This window comes from Aythya marila (genome assembly GCF_965140915.1).
Source record: "Aythya marila genome assembly, chromosome: 3".
NCBI classification, from domain to species: Eukaryota; Metazoa; Chordata; class Aves; order Anseriformes; family Anatidae; genus Aythya; species Aythya marila.
The window spans coordinates 29256614-29280601 of record NC_139044.1 but is presented as its reverse complement, the minus strand read 5'-3'; the positions used below and the strand labels follow the sequence as shown (position 1 = coordinate 29280601).

General features: G+C 37.8%; 1 protein-coding gene across 2 annotated transcripts in view; it reads left to right on the top strand.

Moving 5' to 3' along the window:
* Nucleotides 1-23988, top strand: part of SMYD3 (SET and MYND domain containing 3) — a 394861-nt gene that overhangs the window by 340811 nt on the left and 30062 nt on the right. The window contains exon 10 of one of the 2 annotated variants that reach the window (XM_082756582.1): nt 2547-2658. In XM_082756582.1, coding sequence (XP_082612708.1) covers nt 2547-2658 — 112 coding nt within the window. Of the gene's footprint in view, nt 1-2480; nt 2659-23988 lie in introns of both variants that reach the window. The other variant, XM_082756581.1, reaches the window with a different exon arrangement.

Below are 23988 nucleotides of genomic sequence, written 5' to 3'. Positions count from 1 at the left end.
ATCTTCAAGCATTCAGCTGTAGCTCAGGGCCCATGTTTTAACCTGAATATTAGGTTGTAAATATGCAACATACAGCTGCAATCATGTTGGTACCAAACGTATGGAGCCAAAATACTCATGCAATTTAATGTCCCTATATTTAAATGCAGGAGAAATTGCACCTACTGACTTTTGCTAGGATCTTTATCAGTGAATTAGCAAACTTAATTATTTAAAAATGAATCAAATGTACTGTAGTAGAAGGTATTGGGACTGGTTGAAGAAAATGTCACTGCTGTCTGTTCAGCTTCTGTTCTCAGATTTGGGCACAGATTTGAAATGGGAAATCTTTTCCTTCCATTGCAGCACAGTGCTGTACCAGAGCTAATTGTCATGAATTGGTGAATGCAGTACCTGAGGAGGGGGCTTGACATTTGTCCGTTTGCCAAGAATGAATATAAACCTTGCTGATTGAGGCACATAATCATTAGTTTCTGCAAATGTATTTTTATAGCAAATTAAATGAATAGTGTCCACAGTTTAGCGAGTTAGTGACTCCCAAAATCTGATCTACTGACTATAACTGATACAGTGCTGTAATGCTAAATCTGCAGTTAAGAGAACTTGAAACATTATGTGTGTGCAGATTGTTGCAGAACCAAATTCTAGTTTAAGCATTAAATGCTAAAGATGCTAAAGCCAAGTCTGAGGGGATTATTGTGTGCAACACAACAGCAGCAGAGATGCTTGAAGGCTGCTCCTCTAGTCTTGGGACTAGATGTAGGACAGCCAGCTTCACTTTTGTCCTGTTGCAGCTGATAGTTTTCTAGTTTGCAGTTTATGTATGTGAAAATTTGGTCCCAACTGGTTTTGCTATTAGATGCTAGTGAATGAACAAAGTAACGTAATATAAATAAAAGCAGAGTACTACTATGCATCAGCTAAAATGGTAATCTTTAGTGCTGTCATTGGTGGTTTATACTTACTACAAAAATTGTATCAGGTGGAAATGCTATCCATCATTCTTCTGTTTGTCTGTCCTTAATCAGTTTTAAAGAATACATGGATGTTTGCCAGAGATATAGAGGTTAAGGTGCAATTTTATAATAACACATTCTTTCCCTTGTATGGTTCTTTCAATCCAAGGGCATGAGAGCAGTTCACAAATAATTAGTTTAGCCTTTTAACAACCATGCTATAAATTCTGGCCCAGCCACAGAGTGGTCACATTCTTAAATTTAAGTATGTAAATATTCCAGTGTTCAGGAAGGACTAATTACTTCATTACAGGGTTATCATTACACACTTAAATCCATTGCTGCATTGGGGTGAATAACGTTTTCAATAATGTCATGAAGATAATTGCTGAACATCCTTGAGTTGATTGTATAGAAAGACCATGAGAGAAGCAGTGTTATTACTTCTCTTACTATAATTCTTCTGTTGCTTGCTTGATTTGTTCTTACTGGTGTGTATGGTAACACTTTAGTGTTTAAACTGCTTGGTTAAACTGTTTAAACTGATTACCTATTTAAATCTGGAAATATTAGTGTTCATCTTAGCTGTGGTCAGCGAGAGGAGAAGCTGCTCCGTAGAAAGGCTAAACCAGTTTAATGTATAATGAAAATACGTGGTTTGTGATCAGGAACATCCAACTGAAGTGAATGCAAGCCCCAGATTACTCTCTGCCAAATAAAAACAAACAAACCAACAAAAAAACTCTTATAGTATTGGATGTAAAAATCATTATGTAAAATCAAATGTAAAAAATTACTGCCACGATCCTTTAACCTGAGCAACAGTCAGACATCAGAACTGTGATGCTTTTCTTTCATATGCATGAAGCTTGCATCAATACATGGGGAAAAAAAAAAAAAAAAAAAAAACACATCAAAAAAAGAAACCACAGTGCTCTTTACAACTATTTCAAGGAGAAAGAAACTTAATTAATTGCAAGAAAGGTTCTAACTTATGAGAATTTAAAAAAAAATCTTGGGCAGCTTGTAAGTATGTGTCATTCTTTTAGTACATAGAAAAAAAAAATCTTTTTTTAGCTGCACTGTGGTTTCTTTTTTTGATGTGTTTGTAAAAAAAAAATCTTTTTTTACTTTTTAGAAGACACATTTCCATGGGTTCTTGCTGTTGGGCATAAGATTTTGAGGAGTATCTTAAGTAAATAATAATTTTTCAGCAGCTAAAAAATGTAACATTTTTAGTTTGATAGATATTAAAATATCCTTTAATTTTGTCTTTTTTCTTTTACCTCTTATTGCTGAAATACTGCCGCCTTTAGCAAGTTACTCTGCTAAGTATAAACAAAGCATAGTTACCTAAGCTTGCCACTTATGAGTTCAAGTATGTTTTCAAGAACTGAAGCTGCCTGGAGTGATGGCAGCTTTTTTTAATCTTAATGCCCTGTAGCTCCCAGTCCTTCCCAACAACATTTAGGACTTGTATTTTTGTTTGGTTAAAGATATTTCTTTAACTGAGGCCAATAACAGAGTGGGAGCAGGTTCTGGCAAGATGTCAGAGTCTCTTGAGCGGTGACAAGAGTTGTCATCTTCCAGACACAAATATCTACAAGCTCAAAATGCTCGACTGCGCCATGGATGCCTGCATCAACCTTGAAGCCTGGGAACAAGCTTTGTGTTATGGCAACAGGACTCTAGGACCATACAGGTAAGAGACGCAGTGGGTTCAACTGTTTTCAAAGACTGGCCTGTGTGTCAAGGGGTGTCTGTCTAATTGCATGCAAACAGAGTGTTTTGTCTAGATGCTGCTTAACAGTTTTTATTTCTTGCTGTAAATCTTGCCTTGCTTTCCAGATTAATGAATGAGGGAGAAGTCCTATTCTGCTTGCATAGTAAGGCTGAGAGCAAATAACATGATAATAGGAACTGTGATAACTGATTGTCAGCTGCTTAGATGTACTCAGATGCTGCTCTACAACTCTGACCAGAAGCTGACTTTCTGGTTCAGACGGCGTTGCAATGAGGGTATCAGTATATTTATGCTGAACTGTGTTAAGTTTGAGGGACAGTGCTGGCTGAAATAACATATATTCTCAGTATACTGAGTACATGGAGTTCATAGAATTATTATTATTATTATTACTATTTTTTTTTTTTATCTTGTGAAATGAAGTTTCAGGTCAAAGTGAAAAAGCCATTATTCCCTGTTTTGGTAACACCAAGGGGCTAAGGTGGTAAAGCATTTATTCTCTCCTTGTCAGTACTTGATCCTATGGTACATGCTGGAAGAGTTTCTGAGTCTGATATCCTTTCTTTGGTACGTAAGGATGCTCTAGAAGATCCCACATCATGTGATAGGTCTTGAAATTGATTGGAGCCTGGATCTGTCATGTAACTTTGGTCATTTACTGGAGATAGGGTGGCTGTTGCATGCTTTGGTTTGTTTGCTCTGTTTTAAAAGCTCTGTGTTGCAAGTCTTTGGGTTCTGGATATTTGATTTGTGACTAAACATAAACCTGTGCTGAATCTCTGGATATAATGTCATTCACGCATGAATGTTTGTTCTTGCGAAGCTATTTGTCAGAGTATCCATTTCTTCTCTTAGGTTTTGCTACACCATTTAGAACAATGTGTGCTGCTGTGAATATCAACATTTCAGATTTTACATATTTTCCCTAATCAAACCAGGCTGCCATCAGCATGCATTATTTTGCCTGAGGAAATTTCATCTGGCAGCCTGTTTCTGAATGAAACTCTGGGCAGTAGTTGAGAAACAGCACAGTGTTTCAGAGCTTTCACCGTAATGTAATTAGTAAGAAATCTGCATGTGCTCTGCTCCACCAGTGCTGCAAGAAGCTGTATGCTCATAGCCACTATTACTTCACATACACAAGGGCATGAGTGCTTACAAATTCTCACATTTCTTCAGGGTGAAATTCACATCATGCATGTCCCACTTAACCTTTTAAACAGGGCTAATGTAGCACTGCAGCAGTACATGCTTCCTGCCAGCCTTCTACCATGTGGCACGCTCCAGATGAGTGGAGTAGCCTGCCTGTTTAAATGTTCCCTTATTAAAAAAATAAAATAAAATAAAAAATCACTAAATCATTTTTTTTTTATAGCTTGTTAACTCAGTTCTTCAAAACTGAACACTGAGGATTTTTCTACAGACATTTAAGAGAACAGAGTGCAGTGAAACCAAGTGCAATTTTACCAGATAATTTAATAAAGGTTTCTCTGTTTTGCCTACTGACGTGTACTGTAGTTTTCAAGCTGTTAATGCAGGAGTTTGGAGATGAAAGAAAGGGTTTGACTTTGTGCATTGAATTAGTATTTCTTAGGGAATGCTATTTGCATGAGACACTTGACCTTTTTTGCACCTCGACAAAATTGTCCTTATTCTCACTTCATCCAAAAGCATTATTTAAGCGAGATTTTCACTTTTAGTTTTCTCTTTATACCCTAAAGTCATCACCGCAAGTTTTGACATACCTGAAACAAAATCCTCAGTTTCTCATTACAACAAATTGCGCCCTAAGCAGCAGGAGAGCAAATCCTAGGAAATCTTTTGGGATGCATTGAATTTCTCTTGTTGAATCAATCTACTGCTTGGCTGCTCCTGCAGTTCCATTATAGATATCTATTTTCCTTTCCTCAGCTCTGGAAAAAATATTCATGGTGCTCTCCACAGGGTATCACCTGAGATTTCTAGAAGTCCATATAAGTAGGAAATCATTGTTAAAACTTTAAAGCTCAGGAGTATTTGTCGAAAACAATTTTAATTTCAGGTAATGTGTTTATTGTTCATTTTCCATTTCTTTAGCAGCAGGGTTGATTTTCAGTGCTGTGTGATGCCTTGTATCATAATGCATGTTTTCAGTGTGATGGTTGCTGATTTTTCTTCTGAATCATCCACTTCATTAACTGGTGGAGACAGATGGTTAAACTGCATAAAACTGGTTTGTCATACTGAATACCTACCTCTGTATTTGAGGTAGTGACGATGACATTTTATGAGGAACATTGTTTAGGCATATATATCAAATATATCAAAGCAAAAAGATGCCTCCTCTTTTTATGCTGAACCATAATTGTCCATTATTTGTTAAAATCTATGACATGTACTTTCACTAGATAGTCTAAGCCAAGTGTATGTACACAGCTTTTCTTGTAAATGTCACAGTTAATTTTCAGTCTGTCCAAGAGCCTTAACAAAAGCTGAGGCATTTGCCTAAGTGAAAGCTGCCCCACATCAGAGTCAGCACTCAGCAGCTTGCTAAAATAAACTTCCTTTCAAAAATCCTCTAACCACAAAATAACAGAATATCAGGAAGAGGTGTTACATGGGTTTGTCATGTCTCAGCACATTCACACTCCAGGCTGACTGCTGCTTATGAAGACTCAGATTAAGAGATACTGACCTTAGCAGACTTCTTCTAGGTTACCTCTGGGGAAGGACCCCCTAAATTGAAAAGAAGTCATTTATGTTCTGGGGATTTGGTTTGGGGGTTCTATTGTTTTTCTTTTCCCTTTATCTCAAGTATCTGGTGCTCACACTGCCAACAGTGGCAGTATGCATCTGTTATAAAACTCTGCTTGATGTCCTAAGAGACAAGAGAACTAGAGAGAAAAGTAGTAGCAAAGTGACAGCAAGGGTCTTTTGGGTTTATGAAGCTGAGCTGATGGGGTGAAGGTGTGCTGCCTCTCTGGGCATCTGTGGCATCAGGTCTGGGGAGATTCTGGTGCAGAGAGGACAAACGCCTCTGTTTCTTTTCTGCACTGCTCATAAGCTCTGGCTGAACTTAAAGCTAGTGTGCAAGTCCCCCTAATTCTCAGACGAGCTGTTTTAATTAGCAACCCTTCATCTCCTGTGCTGCAGCATGAGGAGTTACTGGAGGGCTCTAGCATTAAGGAGGGGAAATTCCTCCCTTTCACCCCACAGAGAAAGTTGTACAGAAGCACTGTTGTCTTTTCCCCCAGGCAGCCTCGCACATCTTTCCCCCTCTAACCTCCCTCTGCCGAGTCAGCACCGACACAGGGCTTGTGCTGATGTGGCTGTTCTGCTTCTGGATGGGAGCGAGCTGTATAGGTGCAAGCATCACACTTTTCTGTTAGATGTGCATCATTTGTCTGCTCTTCTCACTCCTTCTATTCTCCATCCCTTCCAGCAACATTCTGCAGTATTGCCTTACTTGACCTGTCTTCAGTGACTGACGTGTTTCAGGGAACAGGGAAGACAGTCCCCATTAACACAACCTCAGATTATTTTGCAAAGGGTTGGATTTAAGAACAGTGGCTGGGATGTTCTTTTTCAGAATATTTCTCACTCCCCCAGACTACTCCTATAAATAAGGTAGGTCACAACAAGGCTCAGGGTATATTTTGAGAACATAGTTGAGTTTTCACTGTGGGAATGAAATGTCAGCCAGGAATTTTTGATTTAGAATTCTATCAGTAGACATGATGGATGGTAGTTTCTAAGTCTGTGAACTTCAATCAAAAGGTAGATTAAAAATTAATGGTTGCTACAATATCTTGTCCATGACTCATGATTTTGTAAAAAATAAAATTTAAAATGGCAAAAAAGCTGTAGAACCTAACATTCTCAGAAGGGGTTCTCAACCTATTTTTTCTTCTTCAAATGCACTCCAATAAAGAGCCTGGTTCTCTTTTTGTCTAATTTTCACCCCTTTTTGAAATATGTTTTGTAGAAACATCTCTGCTCTTACAGGTTAGTGTTTTATAATAGACACGTTATATATTCAATGACTGAAGATATATTTTTTTCATCTTTATATGTGATATATGGTTCTTTACTGAGCTGAAAAGACTCCCAAGTACTGGCTAGTTCTGAGACACCTTGCTTGAATTTACATTTCTTCTGAAAGTTGGAGTATCTAGAAAACTAACGTACATACCCCCACCCCACCCCCAAAAAATAAAAAAAGGCCTGAGCTGCAGTGATGGATAGGACCACTGGGGGATGCTAATGCTTAAGGGTTAAGGTCTAGATTCAGCACCAATTGGCACCCTGGTTGTCGGAGGCCCCTTGGGGACTTGTGCATGGCTGGCAAATTTCTGAACCTATAGATAGGAGTAAGTCACTGACCAAAGTTCAGTGTTTTAATCGTAAAACATCAGTAGTAAACATACCTCTTCCTTCTGGGATCACCTGAGAGAGAGGGAGACAAAAATGTAAAGGTGGAGAAAGCAATTTAGAGGAAGAATGAAACAAAGAGCAGAAATAATAAAATTTAGCCCTGCTTTATTTTATGGGGTTTTAGAAAGTGGCATTTGTCCCTAACATTTAGAGCAATATGTGTGTGTGTGTGTGGGGGGGGGGGGGGGGGGGGGGGAATAGATCTTGCCAAAGAAAAAAAGATCTTGCCAAAGAAAATCTGAAGTGCTGGGGTATCCTTTCTTTCCACTGTCTAAATACATAACCATGAATTAAGATTTGGGAATTGATAGGTGGTTCATCAATGTTTCCGACATCTTATCATCTAGAGATAGTAAAAAGGCCAAGTAAACATCAGTGGTTTGCAAAGCACATTTGTGAAAAGAATAGGTTGTGTCTGTGCGAAGGTGCAAGGCTGGAAGCATCGCAGCTGATCAGAACCTCAAAGAGCTATTGCTAGAAACTGAATGAAGAGCACCACACAGCCTTGGTGTACCTTCAAGGTAAGGAAATCAAGAGAGGGAAGAGAGAGCTTGATAGAGATAAACTGCTAAAGCTCAAGAAATGATGGACAGCACTGGGAGCAGAGTGCCTCTCCACTTTGCTTTCTTTCCAGGTTATTGATAGCAGGTCACTGTTTAGTGAGTTTGTGTTCAGTAAGTTATATGAAATTAGCTGGCACTATTAGCATAAATCATGAGAAGCCAAACTGTCTTTACAAGCCACCACAGCTCAAGAAGCTGTTAGATATCTTATGAGAAACCATTAATGTTGTGAGTTATCTTTGTACTCTAAGAAACACATTCTTCACTTCTGTGACTGTTTGTTAAGACTGTTTCTTAAACAGCTTCGTTGCTGTAAAGTTTTCCTAACAGTGCCCAGTCAGGAGCTCTATATATGTATATTGGTTCTTTCAAACTTCAGTTCATGCTTCTACTTTCAGTTTTAGTTTCTAGTTTTACCTTTCACTTATGTAAACATCAGTGTCTCCTAGTGTAATTCAGGCCTCCCAGTGCACAGTACTCTGCATATTGTCATCTTACACAGGTTTCCAAAAATGTAGGATGTGTTTGAATATTTATATCATCTGTATGATCGTGGTATTTGTTGCTATTTTATTTCCTAACATGGGTCTCACAGTAAAATTTCATGTTGCATCCTTGTTATTTTAGTGAGAAACTGAAAGGTAGCCTGTGTTCTGGAGAAGTTTGGGTAACTCTTGTGCAGATCTGAAAGGACAAAAATATAAAACCCATGAAAACTCTAAATTCTAGTTGGTGCTTTTTGATGGCTATCTGGTTAGGAAAATCTAGTATACATTGAAGAGTGTATTGTGTCTTGGTAGTCTTAGGTAATTCCCCCAAAAGACAGCTTTTTTTGTAGCAATATTTGCATAAATTCTGTCTTCATTGTACCTGTTTTACAGATAAAAAGGGAGCATGCTTGCCCATGGTCTGACATCTCTAGGGATCTCTTAAAGTACCTCAGCAGTCCACTTCTACCCTCCATTCCTCTCTACTTCCTCCCCACCACAGCCCTCTAATCCCAACAGCCTTACACAAAAATGAAAGAAATGTTTTATGTCTGAAGTCTGGTGCCTAAGTTATCTATGTCCTGATCAACCCATTTCCCACATAGGAAATGGATTTTCTGGTTTGCTGCTTGCTGGCTACCTATGTCTGCACAGCACCACCACCTTTGAAGCTTTGATTCTTTTCTAGTTGTTTTTCTTGTATCCTTCCATTACAACCATTTGTCTTCCCCCAAAGTGAAACTCAGACATATAAACCTCATTAACTTCTATAATGGCAAGCTCCAATTAGTGCTCCACCATCTACCTTTCTCCATTTTCATGTGTGTGCATGAAGTAAAATTTCTTACTATTGTCTCCAGTCATGCCAGCTATTTTTTCAGACATAATTTAGATATCTTTAGGTTGTCCAATATACTCTATCACGTACAAAAAGTTCACCAACATTGCTGTTAATTTGAAGTGCCTCGTCCAGTATACATAACATTTCTAATCAGGTAGCCTAGGACTGTTTCTCAAATGGCTTTATTGCTGCAAGGTTTTCCTCACAGTGCTCAGCCAGTAGCTTTGTACACGTATACTGGTTCTTTCAAGCTTGAGTTTAAGCTTCCATTTTCAGTTTTAGTTTCTAGTGTCACCTTTCGCTTACACCAAGAGCTATTTGAACCCTAATTTTGCTGGTCGTGATCTTAGTGAACTGAATTACAGTTTCCTGGAGTTGCATTTTTCTCTGACTCAAGCGTTGATTTCTCTGTCTCTTACCTGGCATTTCCAAGATATTTTAAGACACCTCTTGAAAGAACTGTGTTCTCTGTCAATGATAACTTAATCTGTAAAGATTTTCTTTTGGCATTGCTGGATCTCTTTCAGATTAAAATGTTAGATCATTTAGAACTTTATGCTTTATCTAGAAGAAGCTAATTCAATTCTAGTTGATCTGCCTATGAGAACTGAAAGATTTGGTGTGTTTTTGTAGCCCTTAAGTGGGAATGCTTGGTATCTTTGTTTTATAATCAAAGGATCTCTTCTTTTTTTACTTGCAAGTTATTTTATGCAGTCCTTGCTAGATAGAGTTCTTTTCATTAGTCTGCTGGCTGTTACACACTAATTAAAGGACAAAAGCGGCAAGAATAAAAGTGAATACTAGACATTAGTTTTACTACTATTGCTAGTATACTCACCTACAAATACACGAGCAGGTGTTACAAAGACCTTTAGTGCTCTGAAAAATGCAGCTTAGTTCAGCTGGAAAAATCTGGAGGAGGATATTTGGGAATTCACATCTTTTGTATGAATGTTGGTGAGAGGAAAAGGGGGAAGCTGATGGCATACAGATTCAAAAAAAAATAGGTTTGGTTAGAACCTGAGCTAAAGTGAGATTGGGAAGTGATATCAAGGGAATAATTAACAGGTAAAAATAGATACATGGAAGCATATGTAGAGTTTTGGATTGCTTTGATGGTAGTTGAGCATTGCTTTGAAAAAGCTATTTTAGACAGAAGTGGTGAAAAACAAAGACAAAGGGGAGGGGAATCATTAGAAAAGAAAGATAAACTTACAATACTATCTCTGAAAGAGTCAAAAAAAAAAAAAGAGGACATGCAAAAAATAACAGTAGAGAAGGTGTAAGGAATAACGTATTCTCTAGGGAGAGAATTAGGAAGAGTCTGATTTTAGTCATAAAATATCTATTTCTTTTTTTGAATAAGTTGTCAATTTGAGTTGAGGAAGCAGAGACTGGAGTCTTGGCAATACTCCTAAGGAGGAAATCAATTAAGAAATCCTAGTGGCAGAGATGTGAATGTTGGCAAAAAATGAAAATTGTAGCATTTAAGCAAGAAAACATCCTAAGCAATCTTACAGTAAAGGTTGAGAAAACTGAAAAGCAATATTTTTTTATTTGAAAAAGTGGAAATATCACTGAAAGGGAAAAACACAATTATGAGGGAAGGAATTGGACAAGAGCAGTAGATGAGACAAGCACAGATATTGAAGAACATAGAGGTCTATTTAAAGGGTGAAACAATGAGGTTGGAGGGGAAGACTGATGGAAATATGGTGCTTTGAAGAGGGGTGTGCAGTATTAAAAAATTGAAGGAAGTATTGTCAAACGAGAACCAGGTTAAAGAGTGATCAAATTCCTGATGGGATGGTCCATCCAACAGGGAAAACAGACAGTGAGGGTCAGAGAGGTTCTGCAGCAAAATAGGTGAGCTGTGTTGTGTAAAGCTGAATTTTCCCAGACTGATATTGAGAGGAAAGGAAGAGAAGAAAATTGAATATCCAGGTGAGAGGAAAAGGTAAATTATTGCAATGAGCAAATCCTAAAGGCCACACAAATGTTGATGTGACAGTAGACCAGAAGTTCACAGACTCTTGGATTTACCACTTATCAAGGGAGAGAACTAAAATGTAAAAGATCTGATTAGGAATTTATTGAATGGATGTCTCTGAAAACTAGAAATACCTTTCTTTTCAGGTGCTGTGTTTGCTAAGTTACCTTGGTTAATAGTTTATACATATTTCCACCATGCCATATCTCGGTGAGCTCTGTTTCTCTTGATCTAGTCAAAGTCTGTTAGTCAGTTTTCCTTATCCTCATAAAAACATAAAATCCAGTCATCCCACACAGTCATCCCACATCAAGGTATCATAACTAGCTCTAAATTATCTAGTTGTGGTATAAGGAGTGACACAGCTGAATTAGAATAACACTGCCTAATATAATTGGCAGTAGGATTGTGCTATAGGGAACTGGTCAAAAAAATGCTGAGTATATTGACTGCTACATGAAATCTAGTTGCGTTTTCTCATAAATACAACAGATCTGACCTTCAAAAATGTATTCAATGTCTAATCTCCTTACTTCTCTACACATCTAAATCTTGGATTATACAATTTAGAGGATAAGGGATGACAGGGATGTGATGTGACCTTATGCTCACCTGCAGAACTCTTGTGTATGTATTCCTTTGGTTGCCATCAAAGCTGCTTCTTCCTTTCTTTTCTTTCATTTCTTATAGAACATCTTTCTCCTTTTGGCCAGAACCCCAGACACTGCTGATATGTCACCCTGAAATATCTGCTGAGCCCTAGATAATCCATTTCCATGGTTAAACAGGTGATTCAGTGCTTCTCGTCTCCACCCCTCCTTTTCCACCTCCTCCCTGCCCACAGATGCCCTACTCTTCCTCTGAGTATACTGAAAGATTTTTTCTTTCAGTGTATCGTTTCATCATCAGGAGAGACATGGAAGCCTGAGCCACCTTTAGTAATGTGACTTTGAAGATGAAAGTAAGATGGAAGAAACAGAAAGCAAATGTCTGTGGGTAGAGAGCTGAACAAAGACAGTAACTGATTATAAATGTTGGAAGGGTAACAAAAGATTTAGCACTGCTAAGGAAAACCACTCCAAGAAATAGAAAGTAGGCTGCCCAAAGGACCATCAAAGCTGACAAAAGTGAGAGCATGATAAATATATCAGAGAGAAAAAAAAATCACCTTGAGAAAATTATGCAAGTCTACTAGTGAAAAATAAAAAAAATAATAATGTTTTACAAACAAAGTAAGGTCATCTTGGAAAATTGAGGAATGCAATGCACACATGACCACTAAAGGGAGAGGAAAGAGTATAAGCAACAAAAGGACAATTAGAAGGAGCACAGGAATATCAAAAGTAAAGGGGAAAACCATTCCATTTAAAATCTCCCATCATCACAGAAGGTGAAAAAGAGAGAGGGCAAAGAAAATGGATACTGAGAGAGTTGCAAATACTTTCCTAGGAGGAAAATCAGCTTTCTCTAGCAGTGCAGTATGCTCTTGGAAGATACGGTTGATGGGCTGCCAGAAGTGAAGATAAAGTTCTGGAATCAAAGTATGTTCATTACAGCAACATCATGAATACATTTCCATATTAATTCAGGTATGTTGAATGATGCACACCAAGGATTTAATGTGCTTTTAAGGCTGGCCAGCATTTCAGAAGTCTTTTGAAAACTGGCAAAAGTGACAGCCAACAAGTAGAAGCATCCTAAACTTGGTCTTTCTAGTCGATTCATTGTTGATGAACTAGAACAGAGAAAGAGAAAATAGAATCTTTTCATGCAGTAGTGTGTTTGGCAGACTTTGAAAAATTGAATTAGATCTTACATTACTATAAAACAAAAGGCTCAGTATATACAGTCATAAAAAGGAAAAGCATTTAAGAGATTAATTTTGTTGTCATAGAAGGAATTTGCAAGATTTTTCATAGCATTGTTTGGAGAACTTTGCTTTAGACAGTGGCACAAAATACACGTTTTAAAAATGTTTATGTAAATATGACTGAATATTTTCCTTGGGAAGAATTGAAAATTGCTGTATGTTGTATTGTCTGAGGTGTTCTGAAACACAGGCATCATGTCCAATGAAACACAATGTAGCTTTCACAAATCTTAAAAAATTCAAACAAAATAAGGTATGACCAGGGGAATGTTCTGCTAGTTAGTTGCTTGCTCTCATGACAATAGCTAGAGATAAGTTATCTTAGAAATTTGTCTCAGTACTGCACCAGAGTTAAGGCCCTCTATTTTTCAAGGGATTTCAAAATGTGTAACCAAGTTGAGTAACATTAACTCTACCAATTCAACATCTCAGAATTTTGAGACGTAAAGCAGGTTTACATGCTTGCAGTGAGATAACATCCTGAATGCATACTCAAGCTTTATCTGTTTTTGCCCATCTGGATTCAGTTCATCTGTGTATTGTCTTGCTGGCATGTTTGCAGTGCAGGTGAGCTCTACCAATACTGGATATTTATCAAGAGATGCTATCAAATTGTGCAAGTTTGCTTGTGCCAGTGGAAAGAAAGAAAGAAAGAGAGACAGGGGAGTAAAAAAAAGATCCTTTTCCTCCAACAGAGCATCAACATACAGCTGTGAAACAAAAGTATGCTGGCTTTCAGTAAAAAATTGATAATTTTATTAAGTACTCCATGCTTTCAACCCACTGGAGTGCTTTGAGAGCAACATTGTCCTGGGGAAGTGCTTGTGTCTTTTGATACCTTGAAGAGATTAAAGAAGTACAATGGCTATATGCCTCTGATGGGTTAAACTGTGCCTATCAATTAACAACAAAGTCCATATATCGAAGTGGAGAATGGCTCTTCCCCTCCTGTTTGCAGTGACAAGGGCTGTCACAATGCATGAACATTCTGAAAACACTAGGGATAGAGCATTTAATGCATCCAGTGATACTAACAAAGACCCACAGCAGATTGTACTCAGACCCTGCTAAGTTAAATGAGGAAAATGGGACATCAGATTTGCTGATAAACAAAAACGGAAAAGCTCCATAGAAATCAGCGGTGGTTTGTGGACTCTGTTTTCAATGAAGGCCTCAGCAACGTAATGTTTGGTGGCATAAGGCTTTCACTGTTGGTGATAATGGTGTGGTGTATATCATGGGGACTGGAGGGAGTTCTGTCTGGTTAGGGAGTCAAGCACTAAGTTTTCTTCTCTACCACCTAAGGTCAGAACTAGACAAATATTTTCCAGGTTTCAAACATTAAAAACTATCTGAATGTGGAAGAAAATTTACTCACAATTTCTCTGATATTCACCACTGAAATTCTGTCACTTAAGTTTTTGCCCTATTTTTAAACATAAGACCAGTTCAGGTTCTTGACTGTTCTGAACTGATTGGACTTGTTTTATGTCAGTTAAGGATGTAAAAGATTCTCCATGAAATTCTACCTTTCTCTGAGGCACAAGTGCAAATACTCGGGATGTATTTTCATGTTTGCATATACTGCTTCCATGTGTCAGTTTTTATTGCTGTTGCTGCTACCTAGCTAAGTAAATTCACAATTAACAGGATTGCTAGTGCCTTTAGTAGGGGTAGCTGTATTTTGCTTCAGTTTTGTTGATGCTGGTTTTTATATCTGCCCATTCTTGCAGTCATTTTATCAAGGTCTCTTTGTAATGGCTTATTTCAAACAAATGTAGACATTCTTAAGCTATACATCATGCATTCCAGTAAATAACACAAGCCTTCGGCCACTTCTGAATGTGCCTCAAATGGCTCATCTCTACCTGCCAGGGCTACCCTTTGGCAAATTTCTGCTTGGTTTTGTTTAACTGAAGTTTACAAAAGTGATTTGATTTCCAGGGTCTTTGGCAGTGCTAGTGACAGCAATGGCTTACAGAGAGATACCTTAGACTGTTCCTGAAAGAAAGTTAGTGCGTTGTATTCAATACAATAACACTACCCCAACTTGTGATTAAGTGCTCAGTGAGTTCCATTTCCTTATAAGAACATGTGTAAGAACCCAAGAATGTATGCCACAAGTGAACTAAGCATCAATCTGTCAGCAGCTTAAGTGTGTTTGGGATAGTGCAATGGAAATATGCATTACAGTGACACAGTGTTGTTCTCTGGGAAGCGTTTAAGAGCAGATGGAACCTGTAAAATAGACTGATTCATGATAGTGTACAGCTTCTATCAGATTTGTTGGATGCTTCCTTGATTTAACCTAAATAAACACAGGCCTTGTTATATATATTGTTATATATATAATATGCTTGCATTTGCAGTAACGTGCCAGTAGCTGCAGGTGGGGCACCCAACATTAATATGGTTCACAGAACTTCATCACTGAAAGTTTTTTACTTAAAAGGTACACTTACTTCCTAGAATAGTGAGATGGGTAAACAGTACAGTATCTTTCTTGAAATATCCTGAGGAACTGAGAAAAAAAAAAATGAAGATTCTACAACATAAAGAAATAAGATGCTGGAGTCTCATTCCAGCTCAATGGAAAGTTAGCTCCACTGTAGGCATCTCTTAAAATTCTAGCATAACATCCATAAAAATGAGGTAGGGTTCTACAGAAGTAACAATACAAGTCTGTAGCATTTAACAGAAAAAGATTAAGCATCCTTCTGATCCACTGAAGCACACTGTAAAATCCTGCAAACAATGTTTGGGGAAAAAAAAAAAAAAAAGCTGCAAGTATATATATAAGGGAGATGTTACATTCATGTCCTTAAAGAAGACTTTCTGAGCAACATCCCTTGCTAATCAGAAGAAATAATAAGCACTATATTGAGATCTGGGAAAACCATTATATTTGTGCAAAGCACCGCCAGAGTCACCACTTTATGGATTTTGAGTTGCATGCCATTGTGGCTGTTACAGTGGTTTAGTTGCAGTGTTCCAAAATCTGCACCAAGTTGAACCTTGGGATGGAATTTGCAGACAGCCTACACTGGCAGTTATCTCACTATTTTATACTGGACTAAATCAGCTAAAATTTATATATAAAACATTTGCATATAAAACATTTATATAAAATACATAAATTATATAAAACTTTATAAAAATTATATAAAACTTTATTTAAAAAGTTTATTTATATAAAAAAGTTTATATAAAACTTTATAAAAATTTATATAAAACTATATAAAAATTATAATATATATATATAAATTATATAAATTAAATTATATTATAAATTATATAAAACATTACATATAAAACATTTATATATAAAACATATATAAAAAACTTCCTGTTTTTTGTGCTACAGAACTGTTGGTGATTTGGTTCATTTATTTTGATTCATCTTTAATGTCTGGCGCAGAAATGTCTACACTAAAAATCAGAGGAAATTTTTAAAAGCAAAAAAGATCCTGAATCCTGTCTGCAGCTTCAGACATTTTTTTTCACATAAACTGAACATAAGTGAGAAACAAAAAGTCAGTGCCTACATAGCAGCCCTTACTGCACTTGAAGGACACAGTTTGTCAAGTCTGCATTCCTTTTTATGTCAGAGTAAACACAATCTTTGGTTAAAGTATTTGGATAAAAATCAAAGCTAGAATCAGGTAGAATCCCTGGCACTGATGTAGTTATTGGCTAAATTCTCATGGCTTCGTTAAGGCTAGAGTTTCATCTGTTGGGTTGGTCTTAGATCAGTCATCTATAGCCAACTTGTGGATGAGTCACATGGAAGTGTCCCCAGTATCTTCAGAACTGTCAAGTTTCATACACTGGATAGGAAACTCGCTCGTCTGACCTCCCCCTTGTACTCCCTACCCCTGGTGCAGTGGCTGTTGCTTGTCTCCAACTCTGTGTCTGTCACATCCAACAGCAAGGATCCCTGGGAAAAGTCAGCTGGAGTAATTTATTGCCAGATGATACATTATCCAGCAGCAGTGCACTGACAGGTCCTCCTCTCTCATGTGCCTGAAAGCACAGACAATCACACGCTCGTACCCCCATCATCCGATGCATGAATCTTGTGTGTGCGGATTCTGTGGCATTTCTCTTCTTCATTTTTTTGGCTAAGGATACTTGCATATATTCAAGACCTTATTCTCTTTCATCTACATCATTTTTAAATTAGTAAACAGCTCTGGAAGCAAGAGAGATGTAGATATGGCTCGTTCACTGTAAGAGTTTTTGTTGTGATATGTTGACAGATGTTTCTAATTCTGCCTGAGTTCAGTGAAGCATCGTCTGCTTTTTAATTTTATTGTGCCCACATTTTGCAATTTTACTTTATTCTCAACAGTTGAAGCTATCTGCTTTTCACAGTCTTATGGAGATTACAAATTATTTTATCATGTAAGCCAGGTAAAGCAGGGATTTAGAAAGCAAAGATAAGATTTCATGAGGCATCAGTAGAATGTTCTTCACTGTGTAACACACCCTTTTCTGCGAAGTAAAAGGGTTTTGGATAATGCAAAGAAAAATGCATTATCAAATCTTTTTTATATTTGTTATCTTCCTTTAAGTTAGCAACAGTGAAGAAAATACTAAGGGAGAGTTCAGGGAAATAAAAAGAAAACTTGGAATTAACAATTTTGAAACTCTTCATTCTGTGTATTGTTCAAGAGCACATTGTGCAGTATAAGGAGTTATCATAGGTTAGGAAATTTATCCAAATGGCAGTCCTTAATAAAGTGGTAAGTATGTATTCGAGTAACATTTCTCAGAAACTTTTTTTCCAGAGAGATTATGTGGGGCCAAAACTATCTGAAGATTGTATATCAAATTTGGTGAAGATTGATACTTGCATGACTGTTGCCCTCATCTATACCGTTTCACAGCTTTTGGCTTTCATTGACTTCATTACAGTGACTCTCAATTTCAAAGTATTTTAAAAGAGAAGCCAAAGAGATGTTGGTGGATGAGAGAGACCAGAAGTAATGATAGCGTCTAATGTGAAGTGATAGAGAAGTGGAATGAATGTAGAGTGTAAGTCTAAATAGTGAAAATAAATCCAACCTCTGGCTGACACTGGAAGTGAATGAAAGTGTTGTGAATGGCTCATCACGGTCTGAAGAAGCAAGACTTGATTTATATACTGCTTTGCTTTTAATAGCTGCTACCATTGGTCTTTCTCTAGTGTGAAAATATCACTAATTTTGTACATGATCTGCCTTCTGTATCACTGCCTGCTGCCCTGTTTCAGTCCTGACAACACCTTATACGCACTCATTGGCCAAGCTACCATCAACAGTGAACTTTCCACCAATACAAATCATACACATGACCTCATCTGTTATCTGTATAAGATGCATCTAGACCTGTAAGTGTCTAATAAGAATAATACATTATTTAAGAAAATAAAATGTTATTAAATAGACATACTTTATAGAATCTTGCCTGGTATATTCTCCTCTTGAAGACAGCTTGCTAACAACAGTCTCTCAGGAGATCTGTTTTTCTTCTTTGCATTTAAATGTTTGCCTTTTGTAAGCCACAGATTTCCCTGAAGTGTTATCCATAAATGTACAAGCATACGGAAAAGTTGGCTGCAGACATGTGCAATAAGCATATTGGAAACTTGCAGTCTGTGGACTCTTCAGATCAAAGGATTTCAGAGCACAGTGCTCAGGCCAGCTCAGTATATTCCTCGTAGCCTCCCACTGGTTGTTAATGTCCTTGTTGAAGGACTGCACAACAGTCCTTCATGCTAGCTGTGAGCAGCACCAGGACAAGTTCTGGCTATAAGAAGATCAGGGCAGTGGCCTGTCAGCTCTACCAGAAAAATATCACCAACGTGCTCTAAAAATTCAGGAGATGTGCTCAGCAAATTCAATCTCTGAGCAAATTCCTGTAGACAATGAGCCGTATTCTACTTTAATGTATATTGGCTTCACTCTAGCATAACTCTGGTGACTTGTTATGAGTTCATAATTTGTACATTCGTAGCTCTAAAGAGCTGTAGCAACAAATGTTATGCTAGTGTGCTTGGAGGCATGCTGGCACTGAGCAAGTGACTTGCTTGCTGGCCTCCAGAACTAAGGGAGCTATTTTTCCATTAGATTTTTGTCTTTGACTGACTTTTTGTGCTGATTGACTGAATGATAGCTGTGCTGCAGTGTTCACGCACTGCTTATTACACATTTGAGAATTCACACTAGAGAGTCAGCATAATATTTTTGTAGTGCACAAACCAAGGTTTCCCATGGTTGGAGAATTTACAGTATTTTTCCTGCATGCATTCCTTTATACATAACTCAAGCCAAGCTTACACCATGTTCTTTACCTTGGGGAAAGGAGTATTGGTATCTGTCTCTTTTTTTTTTCTTTTTTTGTTTTTTCAGAGTACTAAAACATCTTTGAGATTACTACTCCACACCAAATTTAGTTGAAATTGGCCAGTGGATTCAAAACTTACTAGAGAAGAACTGACAGACAGATGATGGATCCATAAATCATGTTATCAGGCTGAAAAGAAGATAAAGCCAGCAGGTCAGGGAAGGACAGGCTAACAACGAGATAGAATATGACCAGACCCTTCCTTTGACAGCCTGACTACTGGTGGGTATAAGTGATATGTTACTAGTTCCCACATAATTTTGGTTTTATCCAGGAACTATGAGAAGGAGGAGTTTTAATGAGGGATTTGCTGAAAGCTAATGAAGTAGTCTTGTGGATGCTTACAGGAAGCTTTTTAAAGGTATGAAGAGCAGTTTGAGAGGAAATATAGCAAGGAAAAATAGAAACCTTAAACTCAGGAGGGATGCTTGTCTTATTAGTATAAGCAAGCATAACTATTGAGTGTCTCAGTTTGTTAGATGCCCTGGTACTGATTAGAGAGCTTTACTGATGGCAGCAGAGCATCAACTTCTTCTTTTCAAAGACAATTTTGCAGCCTTCAAATCTCCAGAAGTTACTCTGCCACCTGCCTTGGACACTCATTTCTCTGTCTCACATAACACCAAATGCCATCCTCCTATTTCACTACTTTCCTCAGGACACCCACTCCCAACCCTTCCCAGCTACAAGCATGAACTTTCATTTCCAAATGCAAGCATTTTTCTCTTAGAAGGTAAGCTACAAATGACAAGCTTCCTGCCTCAGTGTTTACCACAAAATACTATGTCTACTTCCCCAGCCCAGGTGGTGCCCCTGCTGCAGTCAATATTCACCTTTGGATGCTTTCCCAACATTTAAAATTGTGGTATTTGATTCATGGGAAAGACCCTTGCATAACCCAATGCCATCCTAAAGGAATCCCACCCTGGGAATTGCTGCATTAGGATATATCACCATCCTGCATTTTGTAGTTCCCGGTAACAATTTTTCAGAAGTTGTGTGTGCGCCAATCCCACACAGCACGACTGAACTCAGCCAGACATTAAGGGCCTCCATCCCTGATGCCAGAATTGGGCCTCAACAAAGCAAATTATGACTAGAGCTGAGCAAGCAAAACCTAACAACAATTTTTTTTCCCAAACTCACTTCTTCTTTGCCCTCAGATCAGCCATGAGCGGGCTTCCAGTTTTCTCAGATTTATTTCTAGTGTAGTTCTTTCAACAAATGCAGTTTAGAATATTTCACTTCATGACTATATTGTGAATCTTTAAAATCTAAAGCTTAAGTTTTAGCTCTTGGGTAAAATTCTTCCTTCCACACTAGCTGAGCATTAAGATACTTCCAGCCAAGCAAACATTAAAAAATAGAGATAATGCTTCAGCAAGTTTCTGCACAAGTACAAGCCCATCTTGGAATCCTTGTTAATGGCTTTAATTATGGGAACCAAGCTTTAACTTACAAAATTCACACATATGAGTGGAATATGCATGTTATGAATATTTATTTTGGTAGAATTCAAGTTGTTATGGACTGTGAAACAAAATCAGGGTCCTGATATATTCAGTTTTAAATGCAAGCAAATGCATTTATCTTGATAGCAAGGAACTGAGTATTTTGTGCTGTTCCTAGCACACATCTGAAATTAGGAGAAAAAAAGAAGCAATGCATATGTTTCCAGATGGCTGTTTAGATGGTCAAATACTTCAAATGTTTGCAAGAAGTTTTAATTTTTTGTGTGTGACTACAAATGAACACTATCTGTGTTCATTTTACCCATTTACCCATATGGTCTAGTTTACTGTATGGTCTAGATTACAGAGCTAGCTTATGTCTCTTCTGTGTTCCCACATTTTCTGAGCAGTTACTGACTTCCCTGAGCTATAAAAGTTACTCCATCTAGTCGATTCATTCTGAAACATAGACAAGAACATAGTAATTGCTGTGTGTTTGTGCTGATCCAGTGTCACAACTAGCAGCAATGATTAGAGTCAAAATCCAGCTGTTCAAAATATCTTAGTTAACTTGTGGGTGAGGTCAGGGTGGTACAGAAACCTTCTTTCAAAATCATAAAACCTGATACTAGACCTGAGAGAGTGGTTTTGATTCACCAGTTGCACTGACTACCCTGCAGGATCGCAAACTCAGGTATATTTTGTTAGCCTGTCAGCCTAAGAAGAGGGAACTGGTAATGTGCAAGGACATTCATGACCCTGTGTAGGAGGGCTGATAATGGCTATTGTCTGTTCACTAAAAAGAGCACTGGGAGATGAGATACAGGGAACGTTCCAGGAAGGAGCATTTTGCATTTTCATTCAGGTGTTTAAAGATCTGTGAAAGTTTGCTGTTAGAGGCGGTATAAATTTCCTATCCCAGCTTGCAAGTTTATCTTTTTCTCTTTGTCTCAGCAGCTCACCTCAGAGAGGTGTTTTGGATTGGGCTCCTTCCCTCTCCCAAATTTGTTTTACGCTACTCTCCTCTGATTCCAGCCTGTTTATCTTAATTTCTTTGATTCGTCTCTCTACACCATAGTAAAGAAAGCGTTGAGGGAAAGGGTAGGTAATATTTTTGTAATTTCTTTTCATTTTTTCCCCCAATCACCTTGGCAATGTAATATACAAATGTATACCATCATTGGTGGCCTCTCCTTTTACTAGTCTTTCATCTAGTAGCTCCTGTGGAGAAAGGATGAAGACATCTTTTCTCCAAGGAAGTGGTTGTCCCTGACAAACAAATTCTTCCTTTCAGAATCTGTCATTCCTCCAACCAAGGTAGCAGCGGATCTTTCCTGTCTTCCAAGGCAAGAGAGGGAAACCTTCCCTCCCCTGCTCAGGCAATGCAGGAATGAGCAAAATAGTCATCCTGCTGGAACTTGGTTGCTTCATTCCAAGTGGACAGATGAGCACTTGGTTAGAGAGAAGTGAAGCTTTGTGAGCACATGGCCCAAGCCTCATTAATTTCCGTGGGCTTTGGAAATGGTTGTCACAACGTATTACTTCACTATGGCCCACACATTTCACACCCAAATTGCAGACTGCCATATACTAAAAGGACAGTTTCAAGAAAGACATTGTTGGAGAGTAGCTCACCTGTGTTACTTTTCTCCAGCATCCACATTCCACATCCTCAGGTTTAACTGCTGTCTTGTTGGGGGGGGGGGGGGGGGAGGAGGGGAGAAATATTTAGCATACAAAAGGAGGATTTCTTGTGCTATAGTTGCTTAGTCCATTAAATTTAGACTTGACCTATGCTAAACCCCTGTAGATTATATGTATTTTTGACCATCAGCTCCCATGGAACTATATTTTCTGGCTACCCTTTATATCACTATGGAAGCTTAGGACATGGATGATGCAACAAATGCTACCATAGTGTTGCTGTTGGTTTGCAGCAATTGTGTGTGTGCTTCAGTGGATGATGCAGGGTTAACTGTTCCCCTGCGGTACGTGCTTTCTTATGAGTTTTCAGAGTTTTTTTATGAAGCTCTTTTCTTTTTACTCTTTCATCTATTTGTTGTGTATGCCCACATGACCTCCTGAAAATACAAACACACTCTTCTATTTGCAGAGCCCATTATCAGCCTTGTCTTTAGCCTCATGATAAAGGTCAAGTAGATTAGTTAGGGAGGTTCTTGCCTTTCTAAATCCATGTTGGTTATCTCCTTTTAGATAATTACTATCCATGTACTTCTCTAACATGCCCCAGGGTATAGTTTCCATTCCTTGAATACTGCAAGGTTAAATTCATCTACTTTTGACACATTTCGCTTTGTTTCAGCTCTGCTAACTGTTTTAATGCCTGTGCTTTTGTGATTAGTCATTTTGGACAGGGGAAATAGAGTAAGTGCTTAGGAAGAATATTATTCTCCAGGAATAATCCTCTAAGAAATACTTGTGGTACAGCAGCTAATGTTTCTGATTTATCATGTAAGTTATTCACATATCCATGGTCTATTCTATTTCTTCAGCACTGTATTGCTTATGCAACTTCATGCTGTGTACAGAAAACCCGTGGGAATAAAGGAGCACAACAGTAAGAACAAGATGACTAATATTAACCTCCCTGTAACCTCTAGTCAGACTTAAAAATGCCACTGAAACATTGAGGCTTTTGAGGTTCTCATTTTAAAGAATAATATTCTGCTTTTAAGATGCCCACATTTCATGCCTTTCAGGAAAAAAAAAAAAAAAAAAAAAAAAAAGTAGCAGGTTTCTTGTATTTTACACTCTGCCTTCATTAATAATAATTTCAGCAGAAACTTGAGGGATTTAAAAATACTTATACATGCAAGATGCATCTCAAAATTACTTGCTTCCAGTGAATATCCCTTATCTATGGAATAATCAAGCTCAATAACTGTGCTTTAATAGGTGCTTTATCCATAGTTAAATGTGTGCCTTTTGCCTGGTTTTCATTACCATTCTTCATCACAACAGGACATTTAAAATGCTATATAGGATAGTATGGCATAAGGAGTATGGAGAAAATATGGCGTTCCTTTCAAGATCTTTCCTCTATAATCTTCAAATGAAAATATCTGTCTTATTTAAACTTTCAGTATAATAACGATTGCTGATGTGATAACAAAGTGGGAGGTTTTTGATATTTTGGCTCTGACCGTTTGCTATCTTTAGAAGCCGAATATTTTCCTGTGTGGTGTATCTTTTTAGCAAAGCAGTGGTGAAGATTTATCACAGTGAGCAACACTGGTTCTTCATCCCCAAATATTTTATATTGGG